Here is a 21423-nt window from a genome sequence, read left to right as displayed (position 1 = left end):
TGCGCTTTAATTTTTTTATTTACATGTTGACCTCAAATGACCTAATATGCAGACTTGTCATGTTAGCTACCAACATTCAAAACTGGACCCCAGCTCATGATGTATACTACCTGTGTGACCAACTGACTGCTCAAGATATCACCTGCCTAATGGATTACCTGCTTAATAGATTGAGGTTGTAAACCTTTAATGACAAAGTGGACAATATTAATTACTTATTAATAAGCCATGACTTATAGTGGGTGAGCCCCAGGGGTTGGGAGGTACCACCTGGGGGAGAGCTGCACCTTATAGTTGGCTATAAACAAATGGTAGTAATTAACACTAATTGATTATCATTAGAGTCAACATCAGAGATTTGGAACATCTTAATAAATTGAACTTAAAGATTCGTCTCTGACTGAAAACAAGCAGGCTGATGATCCTTCATGTAATTATTTCATGCATGCTAATCCTAATCCTAATTTCAGTTGTTACGAGTCGCTTAATGACTCAAGGCCAAAAACACCTTTTTCCAAATTCACTTCAGAATGCAATCAAAAGATAAGTATGGTTTAACAATAATTGTGGGAGTCAACATAAACACATACAATCAATCATACATATACACTAAAGCACTAAAGTTACTTATCCAGCACCCTTCTTCCTCTTGATTGTAATGTTCTATTTCTCAATGTTCTTGATGTATATCCTGATTCACTTGTCCTACAAAGATCACTGCTCAGTGAAGTTCACTGAAGACTTTTATATCCTTTGCATAATTATTGCACCCAGATGTAATCCAAGTCTGTAAAATTACTTTGAGCTGTCAAATAACTTCATAATTGACTACTTACCCAGGGTGAATGTAGTCTATATTTTCATACACCTGACTCTTCCATATGCGGTAATTATGTGTAGTCTTCCACGCACGCACCCAGATATCATTGAAATCACCTTCCTGTTCTGCATCTATAGATATGATAATCATAATTATGGAAATAATGCATCAATAGCATCAAACTAGGAAAAATTCACGTATAATTGTGACCGCCCACCATAAATGGGCAGTAATTGCAGCGTTTTCACTGTTTAAGATCTACTGGACAGGCAAATTCTCCTCAAAATAAGATTTACAATGATATATTACCATGTCCCTTTTGCTTGTTTGCAAGGTAGCAAAAATTCAGAGCTTAGAGTTGAGAAATCTTTTGTTTTCTATTGTTTTTTGAAAAGTTTAATGGCCCATATTTCAAATTAAGCTTAGCTGATATTACGGCCTATTCATGGTGGATGGTCACAATAGTATGTCTCTGATGGAACTTGTCTGACGGCAAACCCGCTAAAAACTTAATAATTGTTATGAACTCCTGTTGTGAAAGCCTATCCCACAATTTGAATGTTGTCGAGTACAACCATGCCTTGATACACACACATCAAAAATGTACTTCTTTTTACAACATTGTCTTCTTTCTGGTTGATGGATCAAATTTTCAAGTTTTTAGAAATAGTTAATAACAGGTACACTATTTTTAATTTTTGTGAGTCGGTGATGTCAACACGTTGAGGCATCTGTTTGACGTATGCATCTGTGCATGTATGCATGCACCAGAACTTTGAGTGAACACTTGAGGAGCTACGCCCAAAGAAAAGCACACTGATGTCACTGACTCCCCAAGGGAAAAATAGTATAGAGATAGTCTTACTTCCATGTGCTGATGTAGCCAACAGTGATAGCAGGTAAACTTTGAATTGTGCTCTTATCCACTCATCACCACCTTCCCAACCTGCAACAAAATACAATAAGATAACATCAATCAGGTGCCTAGGTATAAGTGACAATACCTGACTTAGGTAACACTTTGTTGTATTGATAGAAAATTCATAGTACAGATTACGATAAAGTCCCTGTAGTTCCTATACAATTGTTTGTCTTGCACATTCATGATGAGGGCCTATTGTTCTCTCACATATGCTTAATAAATCATGCACTAAGCACAGATAGAATTAGAGAAGGAAAACCGGGACTCCCTCTACTGCCACGTACAATTGCTACATCAGCTATGGGGAGAAAATTAGGGGTATTCGGGTCCTTGCCGACGGTGCGCGGAGACGAACGAAAACAATTCTGCATCTCATCATTAGTGTCTTGGTATCGCGTGCAGGTCGCATCTCTGTGCATCTCTTAAATGCGCCCATCATCCATGGCGTGCTTGCATTGCCTCGAACGCATTCCGAGGGAAACCGAGTACCCCCAATTTTTGCTCCATGACTGTATCATGATGTCCGTCGAGTCCCGGTTCTCTGTCTCTAATTCTGTGGCATTAAGTTACATGCGCTTGCAAAACAAAAGAGTAGTACAGAGAGAGAGCTGCAGTGTTTACTTTGTGCACTTCATGAAATGATTGGTTTTCTCTAAAGTTTTACCTGTACCTGAAATTATATGACATTCCAGTAAACTAAACAATCATTACTCTACAAGAGTTTTAATACTAGTCTGAAGGATATCATCAGTAGATCAGTTCTGTTTGCCCATCTAACCTAAAACAGCAAGAGCCATGGTTGCATTGTAATACACACAGTCTGTTCTACTATTAAAAGTGGGTTCAAAAGAAATTTATTTCAAGATTCCGTTGATTAGCATTGCCCATAACCAACTAACCATAATAGTCCTCTATCCCACCTGTCTGATCTAAGAAGACGTCCTCTTGCTCATCAGCAACATTCTTGACTAGGAAGTCAGCAAATCTAAGATCCGCCGTGGACAGGTGCAGTTGACGTCGTACTTCAGGATCATATACTATCACTTTGCCTTCATTAACCTGTAAAAAATATTGACAGCTAACAGTATTAATAAGATATGAGCAACAATAAGTGCCTGTCTTACAATAGGGTATGTACTTTGCACAACTTTGTGATTTACACAACCAGAGCACAATAGCAAAATTAAACAAACTTCTGATGTTAACATTTTGAATCAACCATGTCTGTGTTAATTAGTTGGTCTTTTTTGGCCTCATAACTGCTAAATTGTTGGTCTACAGTATATAAGAGTATACATATTTAGAATGGCAAAGACTTGACCCATCCATCTGTAAGGTCAAATTTGAGCAAAAATGCTCAGTTTTGGAGAAAATCCACTGGGTTAATTTTTATGTGGGAAACATAACAAAAAATTGTTGAATAAATTTTTTTTAAATTTTTTTTTAAAAACCAGATATAAATATCAAGGACCACCCTCCCCCTTTTTTTTTTTTTTTTTTTTTTTTTTTTTGAATTTTGATCAACTTCACCAAATTTTTTTGAAATTTGGGTGAAATCAGGCTTTTATTTTATTTTTTTATTACAAAATTGAGCATCTTTTAACCATTTTTGGTGAACATTTCCCAAAGTTGGTCAAAATTTGCAACAAAAAAAAATCAAAAACAGGTCCTAAATATTTATATCTAGTTTTTAAAATTCATACAAAAAAAATTTTTTGAAGATTTTTTTTGTTCCATTTTGAAAAAAAAATTGGGTAAAAAAGGGTTTTTCTGGATTTTCTCCAAAACTGAGCATTTTTGCTCAAATTTCACCTCACAGAAGAATTTGTATCCTTTAACATACATTAGACCAACAATTTAGCAGTTATGAGGCCCAAAAGTTTCTATAATTCCAGGGTTAATACCACCCTTAACCTTACAAATGGCAAATGTGAAAGTGATCTCCTTTGGATAAAATCTTTTTATGGACACAAGGACTACCGAGTATCATGTACGTAGCCAAAACAAAATATCGAGTGCTTAGAGCCAGAACCACCTATGTCCATTTGTTTTCTCAATTACATGTCACTCATTTCAACAACAAATGGATGGTTAATTCTGCCCTCCATAAGAAAATGTAAGTGAATTGGGGTATAGTGACCATGCATATACCCCAAAGTCACTTGGATTTATTATGGAGGGCATAATTATCCATCCATTTGTTGCAGAAATGAGTAACATGTAATTGAGAAAACAAATGGACATAGGTGGTTCTGGCTCTAAGCCCTCGATATAATAGAAAAATATGTCGAGTGTATTAATTAAAAAGTGTCTTATTGAACTATGTGCAGGGTTTGTCCAACAAGCACCTGTCACCTGGGATTTATTCATTTGCCTTGGAGATGGATGCATTCAGAGTACTTTGATTTGATAAAAATGGCAAAACTCTTAGTGTATTAATTGGGTTCAAACTTCATATTACTTGCTGCTCAAAAATTAGAAAAATCAAACCACTTGCCAAGAATGTTGATGCTTGTCCAATGCACTCGCCCTTAATTAATCTATAATCAGCTTACCTCAACAAGGACATCTACCAGATGTCTTTGATGCTTGAACAGGGCATTAGATGCACCAATTACAAAGCATCTCACATTCACATCTTGTAGCAAGTCGTGTTGTTGTAGTGATATGTATGGATGACACAAAGCTCCCTATATAACAAACAAAGAACAAGGTGTTCAGGTCAGTCCATTGTATCATTTTCAATTTCCTGCGATGTGAATACTTTAGATGCCAATAACCTGCTGCCCCAGTTACTGCGCATAAACTGCAAGATTGAGAAAATTGAGGCAAGCAGCGTTATTAAGATCCTGCTTTTGAAGGGTTGCAGTGCCTAGAAAATCAATGATGAAATGAAAGTTATCTTCGGTGGTGTTTGTGATATGTCACTTTTGCTTTTTGGAAAAGGAATTTTTATTTCATCACAGATTTTCTGGGCACTGTAACCCTTACAATGGAACTTAATCATACTACAAGCCTCAATTTTCTCCATTTTGCTGATTATGCCGTTACATAACTAGCGCCTGTAAAAAAAGTAAACATAATTATGAGACCATTTTTGCACCATAGTGTACATAAGGACCTGTGATTGCACTGACAAAATGTCATTGATATAGCTCTTTCACTTCTGGGCGATTTCAAAAACTTTTTGATACCCCCTCGTACAATACAACTGAATATTTTTACAACATCACTTACCTTTCCAAAAAGAGCAAGCGGAAATCCAAAATTGTCTGTTTCAAGTTCAGTTGGACCTGGTGTACTTGGCAAAATAACAAAGTCATCATCTACACCGCTACATCTGTGTTCTGATCCACTGTAGTCTATTGATGAGTTTCTTGCACTTCCTACTGGCGTATCGCAATCATCGGACATGGTCTGTATGGAGTCTAAGCTACAATTTGCAAGTCTGTTGGTATTATCTGCCTTACCAGTAGCCTGTGAGGTCGACTGCAGGCTGAATCTCTTGGTGTCAAAGTAAGGTCCGTACAACTCATGATCGATCATTTCTAGAAGTTCATCTTCTAACACTTTGACAGTTGGGAACTTATCATTTGAGTCTTCTGTGACATCTAATGATTTGCTTGATACAGATACATCAGAGCTTATCGTGGACCATTCTGATAGGCGTGAGCTTGTACCAGTGTCCGAAAGCATAGAACTTGTACCTAGATCATCGCGAGAGGTTGACGCATCGTAACTGTTCAAACTTGCACTACAACTACTGCTACTGGTTGTGTCGTAGTTTTTATTCACTAAAGTATCAAAATAAGCATTGATGCGTGCATTGATGTCTACGCTTTCACTTGAATGAGCACTGATGTTATCACCTTCAAATAATTGCTCATCTTTATTCGCTTCACTTTTCTGATACTGATTAAGTCCACTTTGGTGCTGGCTATTTCTTGCAGAAGACTTGCTCCATTTGTTACTACCATTTTTGGAAATTTTAGAATTTCTAGATAATTTTGTATCATTATTACACAATATATCAGCTCTTGATTGTCCACTGTTTTTTTGCGTGATTAAATCACTGCCTGTCCTCTTATTATTGTTTAATGACCCTTGACATGTTGATTCACCCTTCATATCCATCTCAGGAGTAAACCGAATGTGTCTCTCCTGTCCGCCATTTTCTTGTTCACCATCTATGTTCTGAAAACTTCTCCTAGAAACCGCCATATTTGCAGCCGATGTTAACGAGTCCATATCATTATCATCAAGACTGCGGCCAAAGTTCATGACCCCTCTCTGACCCCCATTTGAGTTTGTATTCACATTATCCTGTGGTGACGTTGAGAGAGTTCCTACTGTACTTTCATCTGTTGTGTCAGTGATATCCACTTTGCTTGTCTGCGACATCATACTCTTGCCTCTGTGGGGCGCTTTCCGTCGTCTGCTATAGTTTGGCACATGGGACATATCAATGTTCATATATTCATTGGTGTCAATACCAAAGTCTTCTAATACAAGGCTAGGGGTTGTGGGTTTGTAGTATCTATAGCAAGCTGCTTCTGTAAGGCCATTTTGTATCATTCCTGAACAGAAAGGAAAAAAGACGAGTGTTAATGTCATGATTGAATTTGACTGAGACAATATCAAAATGGAATGGGAGTGGAAGTGGAAGTGGTAATGGAGATGGAAATGGAAATGGAAATGGAAATGGAAGTGGAAATTGATATGGGAATGGGAATGAAAATGTGAATGTGAATGTGAATGGAATGGAATGGAATGGAATGGAATGGAATGGAATGGAATGGAATGGAATGGAATGGAATGGAATGGAATGGAATGGAATGGAATATACATGTAATGTAAATAATGTAATGTAAACTTATAAAGCACAAAAACAAAATACGAGAAAACAAGTAAATTATACAGATACAGGAAGAACATGGAACATACATATAATCAGTGTAAGAAAGACTGTTTACAAAACAGTGCTACCACAGAGGCACGAAAGGAATCACATTCACAGGGTTAAATAAATTATAAATTATAATAAATAATAAATTTTGGATTTATATAGCGCCTTTAGGCAGATCTCGGAGGATTCAAAGTCCTGTAATTTCGCTGCCATGGTGAATCATCACAATCAGATTGCATCAACTAGGCTGGTTGCAGCCTAGTTGCAGCCTTAAATTGTAACATTTGCCAATTATCTGTGCAGCTCCCCAAATTCCATTGAGTGAAGGAAGTTTTTGATAACCAAACAAATGATCACCTAATTTTTATTGAAGCAGGAGGAAACCAAAGATCCCAGGGAAACCTGCGAGAGCATGGATCGGGATAAACCAAGTGGACATAGAGTCCCTTGGGCATTGCTGGGGCTTGAACCACCGACCTCAAGTGATGCAAGGCGAGGGAACAACTGCTGCACCACCTCACTCTCCCAAAGAGCGAGTTGTGATTCAAAACGTTGCATTTCAATTCACAGAAAAGTAATCATAATAATTATGGATTTTTGTCTGTATCAAATTCTTTTTTTGCAACCCTAGGAATTTTTTTTCTAAAGCTAGGAAACATTTTTGCCTTATTAACTCTCATAGTTAGTAACAAGTATAATAGTGGTAGTTGTTATTTGATTATGACTTTAATTTGTTTTTCATGCCTGTTTCGTTGGATCTATAACAAGTTGCTTCGGTAAGGCCATGCTGTATCATTCCTGAATAAAAGAGGCAAAAAAGATGAGTGTCAATTAACGTCATGACTGAATTAGACTAAGATAATATCGATTTTGTTTCTGTTATAAATATAAACATAATTATGTAATAATATAATTTATAAAGCAAAACACCTGCCTTAAAAAGCAGACACTGTTAGCGCTGACAAAATACAGGAAAACAATTATACAGATACAGGAAGAACATAAAACACACATGATCAGAGTAAGGAAGGCTGTTTGTTGGTACTAAATCTATACGAAAAGAATCACATATAAATGATCACACAAGGTGGATGTAAGGGTTGTGCTTCAAAACATTACATTTCAAGCAGTGGCGATGCTGGGATTTCCAATTTTTGTCAGGGGAGGCCCCCACAAAAAAAAATTCGAACCTAGTTTAACACCGAAGCAAACACCAGCTTTACAACTTAAAGAAGGAGAAGCGGGCTGAAATAGCTGTACACTGGCTATGCCTGCTGAAATTTTGTCAGGGACAGTTGTACACCGGCTATGCCTGCCTCCCCTATTCAAAATATTGGCCGGCCCATCCATTTTGACAAGATAATGGCTAGGCAAAAGACAAACCTTGTCTTTTATTCTCTAATATTTCATTAACTTTAATTTCCTTTTTTCGTTATTTGTTCTCAATTTGTTTTTCTATCTCTATTGGGCTATTCCAGTTGAGATCCATACACCCCTCTGGAAGACATGACATTAATCTTCCACACAGAGCTAGAGAGTGTGAATTTCAGATGTGGTTACCCCAATGGGTGACTCCATTAAAAATCTACACCCTCTGGGGGAAATATTAAAGTCGCATCTTCCATAGGGGGAGTATGGCTGTCAAATGAAATAGCCCATATTTGGGCACCCTCAATACAAACCTGGAAACAATGAGACAAATGTCAGAACTGAAGAGCAAAGTTTTTCAGCTGGTGAACAGTAAAATAGCACTCTTCTCTCTAACATTAGTAACTTGAAAATAACCAGGATCTGGAAGGAATAAAAGTGGAATAATGTTAGTAACATCACATACTGAACACCAATATTGGGTTATTCTAGCTGAAATTCATACACCCTCTATGGAAGACATGACCTTAATCTTCTACACAAGGGGTGTAGATTTCAAATGGAATCAGATAACCCTATATGATCAAGGTCAAGTCTTCCACAGGGGTGTATGGATTTCAACTGGAATAGCCTTTTTTTCCCTTACAATATCACTGATTGGCTCAACACATGATATAGTCCGCTTTGTAATCAATCAAAATAGTTCCTAGAGGCTGATAATTTGGTAGATAGTGCCGCTGGGGTTTATCAAAGTGCACTTTTTTCTGCATCTAATTTTACTAAACATGCTGCTTTTCTTTGATAAATATGAAGACACAATATTCATAGAGTAAATTGTTTCCTTGGTCTTCAATATATTTACGTCATTCAACACAAATCTAAATATACCTGCACTACCTGTCTACATGGTGCTGATCAATGTAAAGACATCAAAAAAATTGCAAATAAGTGACACTTTATTTGTCAAGACATATTGTGCCATAAATTTGTCCAGACATACTCTGCCATAAGGTGTAATATGATATCATACAACAGACTCAAGATTGAATGATAGATAACATAGTCACACTTAAGGGGGCACCTAAACTACACATACTTCACTTAAACTTTGTATTTCAACTTTCTGAAGTTAAAGTGGAATATAAGGAAATTTCTGGAAATTAGAAAATGCTCTGAACATGTTTTAAAGAGATTAATTGAGTAACATGTAGAGCAAAGTACACTAATCAATGCCTTTTGCTTGAAAAATGCAAATTATCTCATTAATTATGTAATTATGCAAATTAGAAGGTGGCTAGACAATATAATACATTAGAACATGTAAGAAAACCTTTGACCAAGTTTCAAGGCAAAAATATGCAAAATAAAAGTACCCTGAACATTTATGCATTATTATCATTATTATTATTATTAAATAAATTACATATTAATGAGTCTTTTTAGTTATTTTAGCTCCATTCATTATTGATAAAGACAATAAGATACAAAGAAATTATGAAAACCTTATGTCCAATATTAGCTTCAAACAAAAGGCATATTGGTGAGTGTACTTTGGCCCTACTCAATTGAGCTATTTAAAACATGCTTTGAGCAATACCCAATTTCCAGAAATATCCTCCTTAACACGGACCATAGTTTTTTTGCTATCGGTAGGCAGAGAAGGAACAAAAAAAGAGAAGATGAAAAAAGATTTGACTTGGTACCCCCAGGAATTGACCCTTGGACCCCTTGGGTGTCACGCACATGATCACCCACCTCATGCCATGGGGGTGTTGTTAGCCCGGCTAGCGATTTGGCACCTATTATGACTTACATTTAAGTGATTGCATCAATGATACACGTGGTATGCATGCATACGCAGTGGATTTCCTTGTAAAGATTTTATAGAGTTAGGGTTAAAGAACCTTTTCGTTGTGCACCAAAAAGGAATGTGTGTCTGGTTTATGTAGTTAAAATGACACATACATACCCACCACAAATGTTCTTTATACCAATCAATTAATTGACCACAAACACTTATATTTTCTGTCACCCATGGATATAAGCCGAAATTACATGACATTTTCCAGATTTTAACCTAGCCCTTTAAAGTATGCCCATTTTGAGCTAGAGCAGACAGTTTCTGCCACATATAATAGGATTTTGTACGTGACTGATAAGTGGTAACCATGGACACCATTTTCAACACTTCAACTTGATTTTGGTGCCTTGGATGGAAACTCCTGATCAAATCTATGGGTGGAGAGCATTGGGCTATTCCATTTCAAACCCACAGCCCCTGTAGAAGATTACACTGTTATTTCAATTCCAGTTTACCTAAATTGGGCAATCGGTGTAAACTATTTTATGCATTTTATGTTAAAATCCAGGTGAAAACAGTAGAATTCTGTCGGTCCGACATCCAGGCTATTTCTAGTCTTGGGCCCTAACTGCACATAGCTCAATTGCTAACATGCCGACAGAAACTGGCTGCGAAGGAGGCTACATAGCGATGTTGTTCATTCCAACTTAGAGTGAAATTCAATTCCAAAAATATCAATGCCATGGAATTTAATTTTAAGTTTGTCAGTATAATTAACAGTAAATCAAGTAATTAGATACTTGTTTGACTTGACTGACTATTTGCGATCGAAATGTACACAAAACCAATGACAGCAATCATCAACAACAACATTCGAATCAACGACTTAATTTCACTCGATCGTGAGTTGCATCATTAACCAGAAGTGACGTGGCACCAACCAACATAATAGGTTGAATAATAGGATTTCAACCAATTTGGACCCCATAGGAAATTTTGTTTGAAAATCTCAAATCTATCACAACTTTTCCGTGTTTTTTGGATGAAAAATGTTGGATTTGGAATTGCTAAAATGGTTGAATTTGGTTGGAATTCTAAAATCTTCTTAAAGAGGTTTTCAAATAGAATATCCCATTGTGGCCTGGAAGAAGAGGTAAATTAAATTAATGAAAATGTGACCCAATCTGATCCATGGAGGCCAAATTCGGCAAATTTGAAATTGAGATAAAGGTAAAAAAATATTGAGTAAAAAAAACCAATAAAATAGATAAGAAAGTAGACATCTCAAAACTTCATAACTTTAGATCCAAGTATGCTAGACCTTTGGTGTTTTCAGTATATGATAGCTAAATGTTTGTGGTAATAATTATACTAACTCAATTTTTAAAAATGCCGCCTTTGGCCCCCATGGACCAGACCGTGTCAAAAATGAACTCTCCTGTAGGAGAGGGTAAATAATTAATTTCTTATAGCTGATGTTCCTTACAGCTATTTATATACAATTCATGATATCACAGTGTAGCTTATACTTTCGTTCATGTGTGTATGCTATCACACAAGTCGTGCATAGCAGCACAATGATGCCATACATGCAGCTAGTAAGATTTACCTTGTGCTTAAATCGTAGCACTAATTCCCTGAGATCCAACCCTAGGAATACTTGTGAGTCATCCAGTAGTCTACTGTGTAGGCTTAGATTCAAACTTTTGTATAGGTCCTGTAGGCAGAGAATAAAGAAAATGAAGAGGTTATACATTTGTGGAGTGAAAGGAAAATGGGGAACACAGAAGAATCTGTTTCAGTTCAACATTAAGTTTTGCAATCTGAACTTTAGCAAAGAGGGATCTATTCTTTGGTTTACCTCAAGTTTGATAGTGACACCAATGCTTGTATGTGTGTGTTTGTATGCTCAGTGCGATTAAACATACGCACACGACGACCTGCAAAATATGCACCTAAGTCACTGCCAAACTTGAGGTGAACCAATGTATATTCTTAGTCAGTGGGAGTGGTCTAGTTCATAGACACATAATCTGCATGATTGAGTGTTGATAACGCGGAACACGCTTGTAGAGGTTCGCGTATGTGTCGCGTTATATGCGTAGACTAGTGCGAGATACACGAACGCGCCAGCAGTACGCGCAACAGAATACGTGAAGTTGTAAACAAGTTTCGTTCATTTTATAATAAGGGGTGTTTTTATGACGGTAACTTTGTTTTTGCTTAAAAAAATAATTTACAGTTATTAAAATAATAATTAACTGACTAAAAATGAGAATAAACGATAGGAATTGTTGTTTTTACTATCCTCTACCTATGATAGAAGACAGGCAGGTCCAATATTTTTATCGCAGTGGCATCCACTACTCAAAATATTGGACCTGCCTGTCGTCTATCACACGGTAGAGGATAGTAAAAACAACAATTCCTATCGTTTATTCTCTAAGTGTAGTGCAATTATTGTAGATTACTATTATCTTGATACTGTTGATGGTCAACAAGAATGGTCAACAAGACTTATAAATGTAAACTGTTACAAGGATGGATACTCATTGTTTAGATACACCCTGTACTACAGCTTCCTTCAGAATTCCATGCTCAATCTTGGGTCCCCTTATTAGAGTTTGTACAGACTTCTGTTCATTTCCTTGAACTACCAAGATTTGTTATTTTTATCAATCTTGTGTACTTGATCTTGTCCTTGTGATATCTTGTCTTCCCCTTATAGTTTTCTTTATATAGTATCTTTAAGATGTGATCAAGAACAGGTGTGTACTTGAACTGAACTATTATCATATTGTTGTGTATTTATTTATGATTTTCACTGGTGTTAATAATAATAAGGCTTGTGTCCAAGGTTATTATCTGATCTTGTACCCATCTGATGAATACATACTTATACAGAACAGGTATTTGAATAAATGTTCAGATTCTGTATGTTGTATGGCCTACAATCATGCCGAAAACCGAGGTGGGGGCAGTGGCACTCATGTATAAATGTAATAAGCAGCCACATGAATTGACTTTTCAAAAATATCCATAATGTGTCAATTTGACCCCAAACAAGGATTTTACACATGCAAGAACATCCTTCTACCTTGTTAGCCAATTTGATGGTGATGTAAGAAAAAAATTAATTAGGTCAAAATAAGAACAACTGTGGCCTTAAATTGAGCCAAAGGAGTTAAGATGCCTGTTACACCTGTGGGTCAATTTTGTCAGTATTTCCCCAATTTTCCCAGAACATCCTTACCACCTTGTTAGCCAGGACTAATTACCCAAGTCTTCAAATACCCCTAAACAACGATAATGGAAAGTCAGCTTCATAGTAACCAAAATGATGTGACAGGAAAAGGCCTTGGCTATCGCACGAGTATAATGTGCGATGTAAATATCCAAATAATTTATTCAAAAATGTAATGGATGTATAATTTTGTAATTAGGGCATGCATGCTTTGTAAAGCGCTTAGCGACTTCTGTTTTAAGCGCTTCATAAATGTTTCTTTATTATTCTTATTATTCATGGCATTACAAAGTCTTCTAGAGATTGAGTGGGTTTAGAAATTGCTCTCTACTGCAGTGTTATCAAAGTCCAACATTGTCAGCAAGTAAGTTTAAAACTAGCCTCAGCGAGGATGGTACAGAAGAGAAACACCCATTTTCTATGAAATCAAGCTATTTTAGACTCTAAGCACGGATCCGTGTTTTGCATTCCAAAACCACCCATAACCCATGTTTTTATTTGTGTGGATGCTTACAGGTACTTTTCTGAAAGTGTGGAACAAGGGCTGATTTGACCATTTTGTTAAATCAGGACCCATTTTGGGGGATTTTTTCTCAAATTAGGACCCCATGTTTACGGTTTCTTGCAAAAAAGTGACCCTACAGTGGCACATCCCCTTTATATACGTGAGTACCCCTGCTCCCGTCCACACCTCTGTTGAAGTGACCGTTTATAGTAAAAATTTGAACATAGTTCTGTGCATGGACAATGCTTCCCCGGCACCCGCACTCCGTGCATCCGGCTTGTCGGTGAACTTTAAAAACACCCCCTTTTGCCTCTCATTTCACAAAGTTTTTTAGGGGAAAAACACCCCTTTTTTTAGCGTACAAATATTACCACTATCCCCTGCCCAAAAACTTGCAGCTGCCAGGGGGTGTCACTATAAGGCAAACCTAATCATTTTGATTAATTTCCAATTTGATGGTGATATAAGAATAAAATTAATTAGTTGCAAAATGGGCCAAAATGCAAACAAATGTGGCCTTAAACTGGGCCTTAAACTGAGCCAAAGGAGTTAAGATGCCCATTACACCAGTTGGTCAATTTTGTCAGTATTTTCCTCATATTTCAAGCCGGGGGTAAAAGTAAGTATCCAGTAGGCACCCCGGTCAGTAAGACGCTGTATCAGTGCCTCTTGTAAATATGCATTTTTAAATTTCTTACATTTATAACACTTAATTTGTATAACTTTTAATATCACAATTTTGCATCCTCACGTCTTATAAGAGTACTTAGTGACTCAATTACCACAGTGTGTTTCCTAATATGAATTGGATCATGAAAAACGTACACTTGCTAATCTCCACCCCTGGATCAAATCCAACAATTAATGCACATGAAATAAAAAGACATTTTTCCGGACAAGCTGTGAGGTAGTCACTCTATTATACTGATGTACTACTTTCAGGACCAATTTAAGTAAAACTGGAAAATTGTTTTACCAATTTGCTTGTTAAAATAATATTTGACAGTTGTACAACTGACAATTGTAGAATTAGTATAATGTCTAACTGGTATCCCTTCACAACACAAAAATGCTGAATTTAATTTGTTTTTCAAAACATGGAAGTTCAAGAAACAAAGACATGCAGTATTGTATTTCATTCAAGAAAATAGATCAACTAATTTGAGAAATTGCTTGAAGTTTCAAACCGGTAAAGAAGTTTTGACTTTGAATTCACATCAAAACAGCTTTTGTTTTTCTTGTTACTAAATCCAGTTTATTTTTTAGGATAACTAAAAAAGTTGTAACGGTTGAAGTCTCAAGTAGTTTTTTAAGGTGATTTTATATGGCTTTTCAAACATGCTCATCTGTCAGTACACAGTTTAATAACTTGAATAGGCTTCTATATGCTTAGACTGTCCTTTGAATGTGTTGAGTACAAAAACTCATACTCCACACATTGAGGTTAACTTTTGAGCTATGCTTGTTGAATGGCGGTTATTGAACTTTGCAATCACAGATGAGATCAGTTTAGTTCATATGTATAGTACCCGCATTGGGCTATTCCATTTGAATTCCATACACCCCTTATAGGAGACATGACCTTAATCTTCTACACAGGGAGTGTGAATTTCAAATGGGGTTACCTGAATGGAACTATATAATACGACCAGGGAAGAACCACAAAGAACCAACATAAAGGCATATGAGTGAAATTGCAATAATGTGTAAGAGGCTAGATTCTACTTATTTTCTAGCTTGTTTCTAGTTGTTTCTGCCCAGTTTCTTGTTGCCTAACCCTAATAAATGAACTGCGGTTCTTCTCTGCATTTTGATGTCTAAATATACCTCCTGAATGGGTGACTCAATTTGAAATATACACCCTGGGAGATTTAAGGACATATCTTCCATAGGGGGTGCATGGACTTCAACTGGAATATCCCATTGTTTATCAGAACTAACAGGATTTATATTTAGGCGTTCGTTCCCATTAGTCTATATAATGTTGAAGGTTAAAAACACATATAGGTCAACATATAGGCCTAGTCAAGAACATTAAAGCATTGTTTTGATACAATATTAAAACGATAATAAAGTAAATCCTGTCAATCACAAGAATCCTTTTTTCTGGATAACCATATTTATGACAAGTCTAAAAATACTTACAAATGAAAAAGTAAAAAGCATTTTCTTATTTTTTAAAAGAAACCCACTACAGCCCCAGCTTGGGAGCTGTTTTAAAATGCTACATCAAATCACTAAAGCTATAAAATCCTCACAGAATTCAAAGAGTAACTAATTGGTTCAGTCCATTAGCTTTTAAGAAATTATAAAACTAGCTTCCAGTTTCAGCTCTATGTGAACTTTTACATGGATGAAAGGTTCTGGTGAAATGATAAATATGCTGTACATTAGAGCTAACACAAGTTATTTTAACCATGACTAGATACTGTAAGTTGACTACAGCCACAGAGTGTAGAGTCTTTACTATGGTACTCCAGCTCCACTGGCATATGTATGTGTGTGGTGTTTGTTGGGGGTGGGGTGTTCGTATGTGTGCATTTGTAAACACCATCAAATGAGGACAAACAGTTGGTTACAATCCAATTAACTGTGGACATCCATCAACCGCAGACATCCTCAGTTCCTTTTCCCCCACCAGTGTATTGCAAACAATGTACAAATGCACATGATCATTGTCTAATTTGCCCGTATAGGCATCAGGTCTCAAATTTGAAAATGGTAAAACTTCACACGAGTCCACCGTTTGGTGCGGAGTTTCAGGTGTAAAAGTCCGAAAGATAGGTCCTTACATGGAAAATTCTGGATGCTTGTTTGCCAGTCTTTACCAGTATAGGCGGGGTGGGTGGGTATATGTATCAATTAGTACAACCAAACATGACGGGGACAAAATGTAAAAGTGAATTTTCAAGAGATGGCAATATCACAAATAAAGACAACTGTGTTAGCTACTGGGAAGTTATTTTTTTATAGCTAAATGGGCTCTGGTAAATTTGAGAACCCTAGAATTGCTCGTAATAGTTCATAAGTGATATCATATTTTAAATTTAAATGAAAAATCCCTAGTGCAGTGTCAAGAACAAGTCAATGTAATAATTATATATAGGTACCAATTTGTAATGTTAGCTTCCTGGCATGGTGTGGTAAGTCCGATTTCAGCTCTGTGACAGGAAATGTTGCAGCGTAATTTGAAGTGATGAAAACCTAACTATACATTTTCATTTAATTTTTTCAAGTTGAATATAGTAATAGTATACAAACCATTTTTATCTGTTTTTTTCTTCTGAATCTAAATATATCCATTATAAGGGAGACAAAATCCTGTCTATAAGTAAGCAGGTTTGTTCAGTCGCTTGTAACTACATTCGAATGTAAACCTGCATGTAGTGCCCTAAACGCACTCGCATGTAGCTACATGCAAGTTACAAGTGATGATTTTACATGTAAGATATCTTACATGTAGCGAGCTACATTCGAATGTAAGGCCAGTGTGAACAAGACTTGCATGTAAACTCGCATGTAAGCATGACCTTGATGACCCAATCCTATTCTGATTGTGCATAATCATGGCATAATTTACTAGTGAAGGTCACTCTTACTTTTGAGTTGGCTTACAAGTAAGTCCCGTGTGGACACACACTCGCTTGTAGCATAATTTAATTGCTGACTCGCTTGTAAGTTACATTCGAAAGTAGGCTACGTCTAAACACACCTAATATTTAAGAATCCATTTTACTATCACCATAAATATTGCATTAATATACTGCCAATATGACTGTAAAATTATATCCTTGTCATTTTCAATTGGTTATTTCCATACACATACCCCACATGCAAATATTTAACAGGGGAAGAGCAAGGGACCCCACTCCAGCTGCAAAGCTTTCCCGAGAAAAATAACCAGAGGTACCAAGGCCTTGGGTGCCCGGGGGCACTCCCACTTTGGAGGTGACGCGTAATGTAGGGCTGTTAAGACCCCCTTTTTCAGAGTCGCTCTCACCCAATGACCCCATATTTTTTTACGAACACATGTTCTGTCACCCGAAGACCCCTTATTTTTCCATTTAATCTGTCACCCAAAGACCCTTATTTTTCAATTTGAACAACAACTTTCATTTATCACTGACTTTGTTACCTATTTTTGAAAAAACAAAGAAATTTGAAGCCTTTTTGAACTAAAATTTTGATTTTCGAGGTTTTTTGACGCTGTTTCGGCTCTCACCCAAAGGTTCCAAAAGTCATGTTCTCACCCAATGACCCCATATTTTTTACATTTTGGTCTCACCGAATGCCAAAAATCATGCTCTCACCCAATGACCCCATATTTTTTAGATTTTGCTCTCACCGAATGCCCCTTACTGCGAAAGTGCCAGCCCTACACCTATATCCATTTCATATTGAAGTGCCCCCCCCCTGGGCTTGGGTGCTCCATGCTTTTGCATTGGTGCCTCCAAAATGTTAACTTTGGACACATCTTCTAGATTGGCTCAATGTGCTCTAGCAGATTTTAACCAAATTGCCTGGCTACCATCCAAAAAAAAAAGCCAGAATGAACTTATTACCCTGTAGCCCACCCCATTACAAAATGATTTTATTTTTTAAATTGTGCTCTTTTACGGAGGATTTTTTCAAACAAGGACTCATGCCTGACGATTTTCTGTAAAAACCTTATCTAGAGATTTTTTGTGAAAAACAGACGCATTTGAGCGGGACATCGCATACATTTTTGTATAATTTAACATGGAAGAAACTTGCCCCCTACAAATATACCAGCATCAACATTTGTTTTAAAATTGTCAAAATAAAATAAACCAAGCTTGCAGTAGACTAATAGGTTACTCATATTCCAGGCAGCTAGCTCACCAGCAAGCAGCTTGCAGCTTCCCTGGATTTCATGTCACCAAAAGACTGTACTGGAAATTGAATGATGTTGATTTGTTGAAAGAACTATTTATATGTGACATTTAAAAACAATCAGAAAAGACAAATCTAGAATAAAGTGTGAAAGCAGCTGCAGATATTTTCATTTATAATTCTTGTGACAATGCAAAAAAATATTGTGTTTTCTATATTTGAAGAGCTTATTTCCAAAGTCCAAACCCATGTTTCTGATTTACCTGCACGATATTGCAATGGGTTGTGATGCTGTAGTATTATGATTTCAGTTGGATGCACCATTACAAAGCAAACAGTAGATGAATGCACAGTAACAATACTGTGTTTCCTAAAGGAGAACAATAGTCTGCATATTGTTATGCAGTATTGTTGTGGTAAATGGCTTGTTTGTGGTACAACTCATTGTTGCTAATGTCAAACTTGTCAAAGTACAGGGTGAGTCAAAAAAAGTGCAATAAAGAGAAGCATCCATTTTTATTTAAGAACCGAGTCGAACCTTTTAGGTTTTAAAACATTTTATAATTGATATATCCGTCAGTGACCTTGTGTGAACAAATCAAGAAATTAGCATTTACCGTTTTGTTTTTATGACACATTTTGTAGCGATACCCAATTTTAATGTTTGTCCAAGAGACATCTAAAATTTGAATGTCATCCCACTCTGTGTAAGGTAGATTTGGAACAACTGCCATTTTCTAAACCTCATTGGAATTGAAATAAAACGGAGCACCCAAAGTGTTATTGCCCTTGGTCTTGTTTAAGGAAAAGAAACATTTATTTGTTGTTATTTTCATTTTACCTTTACTTAAAAGATGTTTATTCTCTATCAAATCATAGGCGGGTTTTTCAAATGTCAAAATTAAATGCGCGCAAATTGAAGTGGAGTGAATTACAAAATATCCAGTAAGTTGGACATGTTGGGATTAAAAAAACTGGAGTTGGAGTCGAGTGAGGTATGAATGACTTAAAGTAATGTTAGAAAGTTTGTTTGAACAGAAAAAAAGTTAAAATAACGCAAAAATCAACCTTATTTAAGTTAAAGTCTATTTCAAAGCTGGTGCCTTTACCGTGCATTGTGTGCTCTCATTCCAAAATACTTGGTTCTTCGTGGACAAATAATGAAATTGGGTATCGCAGCAAAAGGACTCATAAAAATTAAACGGTAGTCGTGGTTCACTTCATATTTTCACAGAAGGTGACTATTGAGTGTGGCATTTATAAAATTTTCAATAAAGGGAAAGTTCGACTTGGTTCTTGCATAAATATCGATTCTTTGCTGCATTGCACTTTTTTTGACTCACCCTGTATAAACTGTTATTGTATCACACAAGTAAATGAGACACATGTGGTTGAGGACTTAACACGGTGTGGAAATATGCTCTTCATTTAATGGTTTAATGCATACTTCAAGCCTTTCACAAAGAAGAGAAAATCGTACAAGGGAAAACTTTGTCTTGGTCAGAAAGTTGTGCACTTTGGTACACAAATCTTGCATGCTGTTCTTCTCTTAAATATTTTCTCAAACTTTGCCACTTTTCTGAATAAAATGCCTGAAGTTGGTCAATTTGGATAGAGCTAAAACAAGAGTCAAAGTCATTGAAAATCTGTGGGTGTGTTACATCACAAATCTATCATCAATGTCCCCTGCTAGAGTGACGCCCCCTGTAGCAATAGCTTTGGGCACTTGAAATACATTGCAAGTATTTTTAAATTGGGCTAGGACATTAAACCATCCTCAAGATCAAGGCCATATATTAACCTACACCATTTGAGCAGTTACCCCCATGCACTTCCACCCACAAACCCCGATAATAGCCTATAAATCCTTCTTGACTGGTAGTTAACAGGAAAGCTGCAAAATCCAACACGGAAATGGAGGGATTAGTTCGGACAAGTCCTGAGATGTTAACTACTTAATTTATCAAGTCACCTTAGATGTACTGTATACAGGAAATAAGTTACTCTGGGGGGCTTGTGTCCCCTACATATGATTAGAAGTGATGCCCCCCCCTTCTGAGTGCTGACAATAATTTTGGACATTTGAAATGCATTTTCTAAATTAAGCCCAATCATTATCATATATATTGAAGATCAAGGGTAACAACTTTTTACTCATAGGCCATATATTAACCTACACCATTTGAGCAGTTACCCCCATGCACTTCCACCCACAAACCCCGATAATAGCCTATAAATCCTGCTTGACTGGTAGTTAACAGGAAAGCCACAAAATCCAACACGGATATTGAGGGATGTTAACAGCTTAATATATCAAGCCACCTTATATAGTTGTACTGTATGCAGGAATTAGGTGGCTACAGTGTACCTGCATACGGTCCTACTGATTACAAAAAATGGGTTACTGAACCAATTAATATTTGCACCACAGAAGAAAAGGGGGACTTAGGGGAGGAACTTTTTTTGGTGTACCCTTCGTGTAAGAGAATACCAAACAAATCCCAACTCTAGTCCTAACCCTAATCCTACCCTAACCCTAATTCTTAACCCTAACTCTAATCCTATTAGTATTTTATGCTCTCTTACACTAAGGATAAACCCTTTTCTTGGGGGGGGGGGGAGGGAGACTTTATACAGGGCAACCCACATTTTGTGGATAACAAATGGGAAATAAAATATTTGAATGTAGAAATGTGAGGGGAAAAGGGGGGCACATTTTTTTGCACAGGAAATGGAAAACACACAATTCTTGATCCAAGTCCCAAGTTGTTTTTTTATATTGGCAACATATTAACTCTCTACTTACCATACTTGTGATTTGCCATTTGTGATTTTTAAAATAATTTTACTCAGGGTTGAACTTCGAGCAGAACATCAATTCTTGGGAATGACTATAGAATACCTACCACTCCCAAACACTTACCCTAGACCTAACGATACCCCTGATTCCACATCTAACCGTCAATGGCGTAGCATTATAGGGGCACAGGGGGCACATGCCCG

At 36.7% G+C, this 21423-nt stretch overlaps 1 protein-coding gene across 4 annotated transcripts in view; it reads right to left on the bottom strand.

Moving 5' to 3' along the window:
- LOC140151110 (late secretory pathway protein AVL9 homolog) overlaps window positions 1-21423 on the bottom strand; it is a 73188-nt gene that overhangs the window by 5664 nt on the left and 46101 nt on the right. Inside the window, exons 6-13 of one of the 4 annotated variants that reach the window (XM_072173330.1) lie at window positions 11427-11534; window positions 8331-8439; window positions 7393-7446; window positions 4980-6319; window positions 4298-4432; window positions 2642-2801; window positions 1686-1766; window positions 837-951 (exon numbers count right to left, since the gene is read on the bottom strand). In XM_072173330.1, the coding sequence (XP_072029431.1) occupies window positions 837-951; window positions 1686-1766; window positions 2642-2801; window positions 4298-4432; window positions 4980-6319; window positions 7393-7446; window positions 8331-8439; window positions 11427-11534 (2102 nt within the window). The remainder of the gene's footprint in view (window positions 1-836; window positions 952-1685; window positions 1767-2641; window positions 2802-4297; window positions 4433-4979; window positions 6320-7392; window positions 7447-8330; window positions 8440-11426; window positions 11535-21423) is intronic. The other 3 variants (XM_072173331.1, XM_072173332.1, XM_072173333.1) reach the window with 3 other exon arrangements.

This window comes from Amphiura filiformis, chromosome 4 (genome assembly GCF_039555335.1).
Source record: "Amphiura filiformis chromosome 4, Afil_fr2py, whole genome shotgun sequence".
In the NCBI taxonomy this organism is placed as follows: domain Eukaryota; kingdom Metazoa; phylum Echinodermata; class Ophiuroidea; order Amphilepidida; family Amphiuridae; genus Amphiura; species Amphiura filiformis.
Note: the sequence above shows the minus strand (reverse complement) of the source record. Positions and strands in the feature narration are given on the sequence as shown.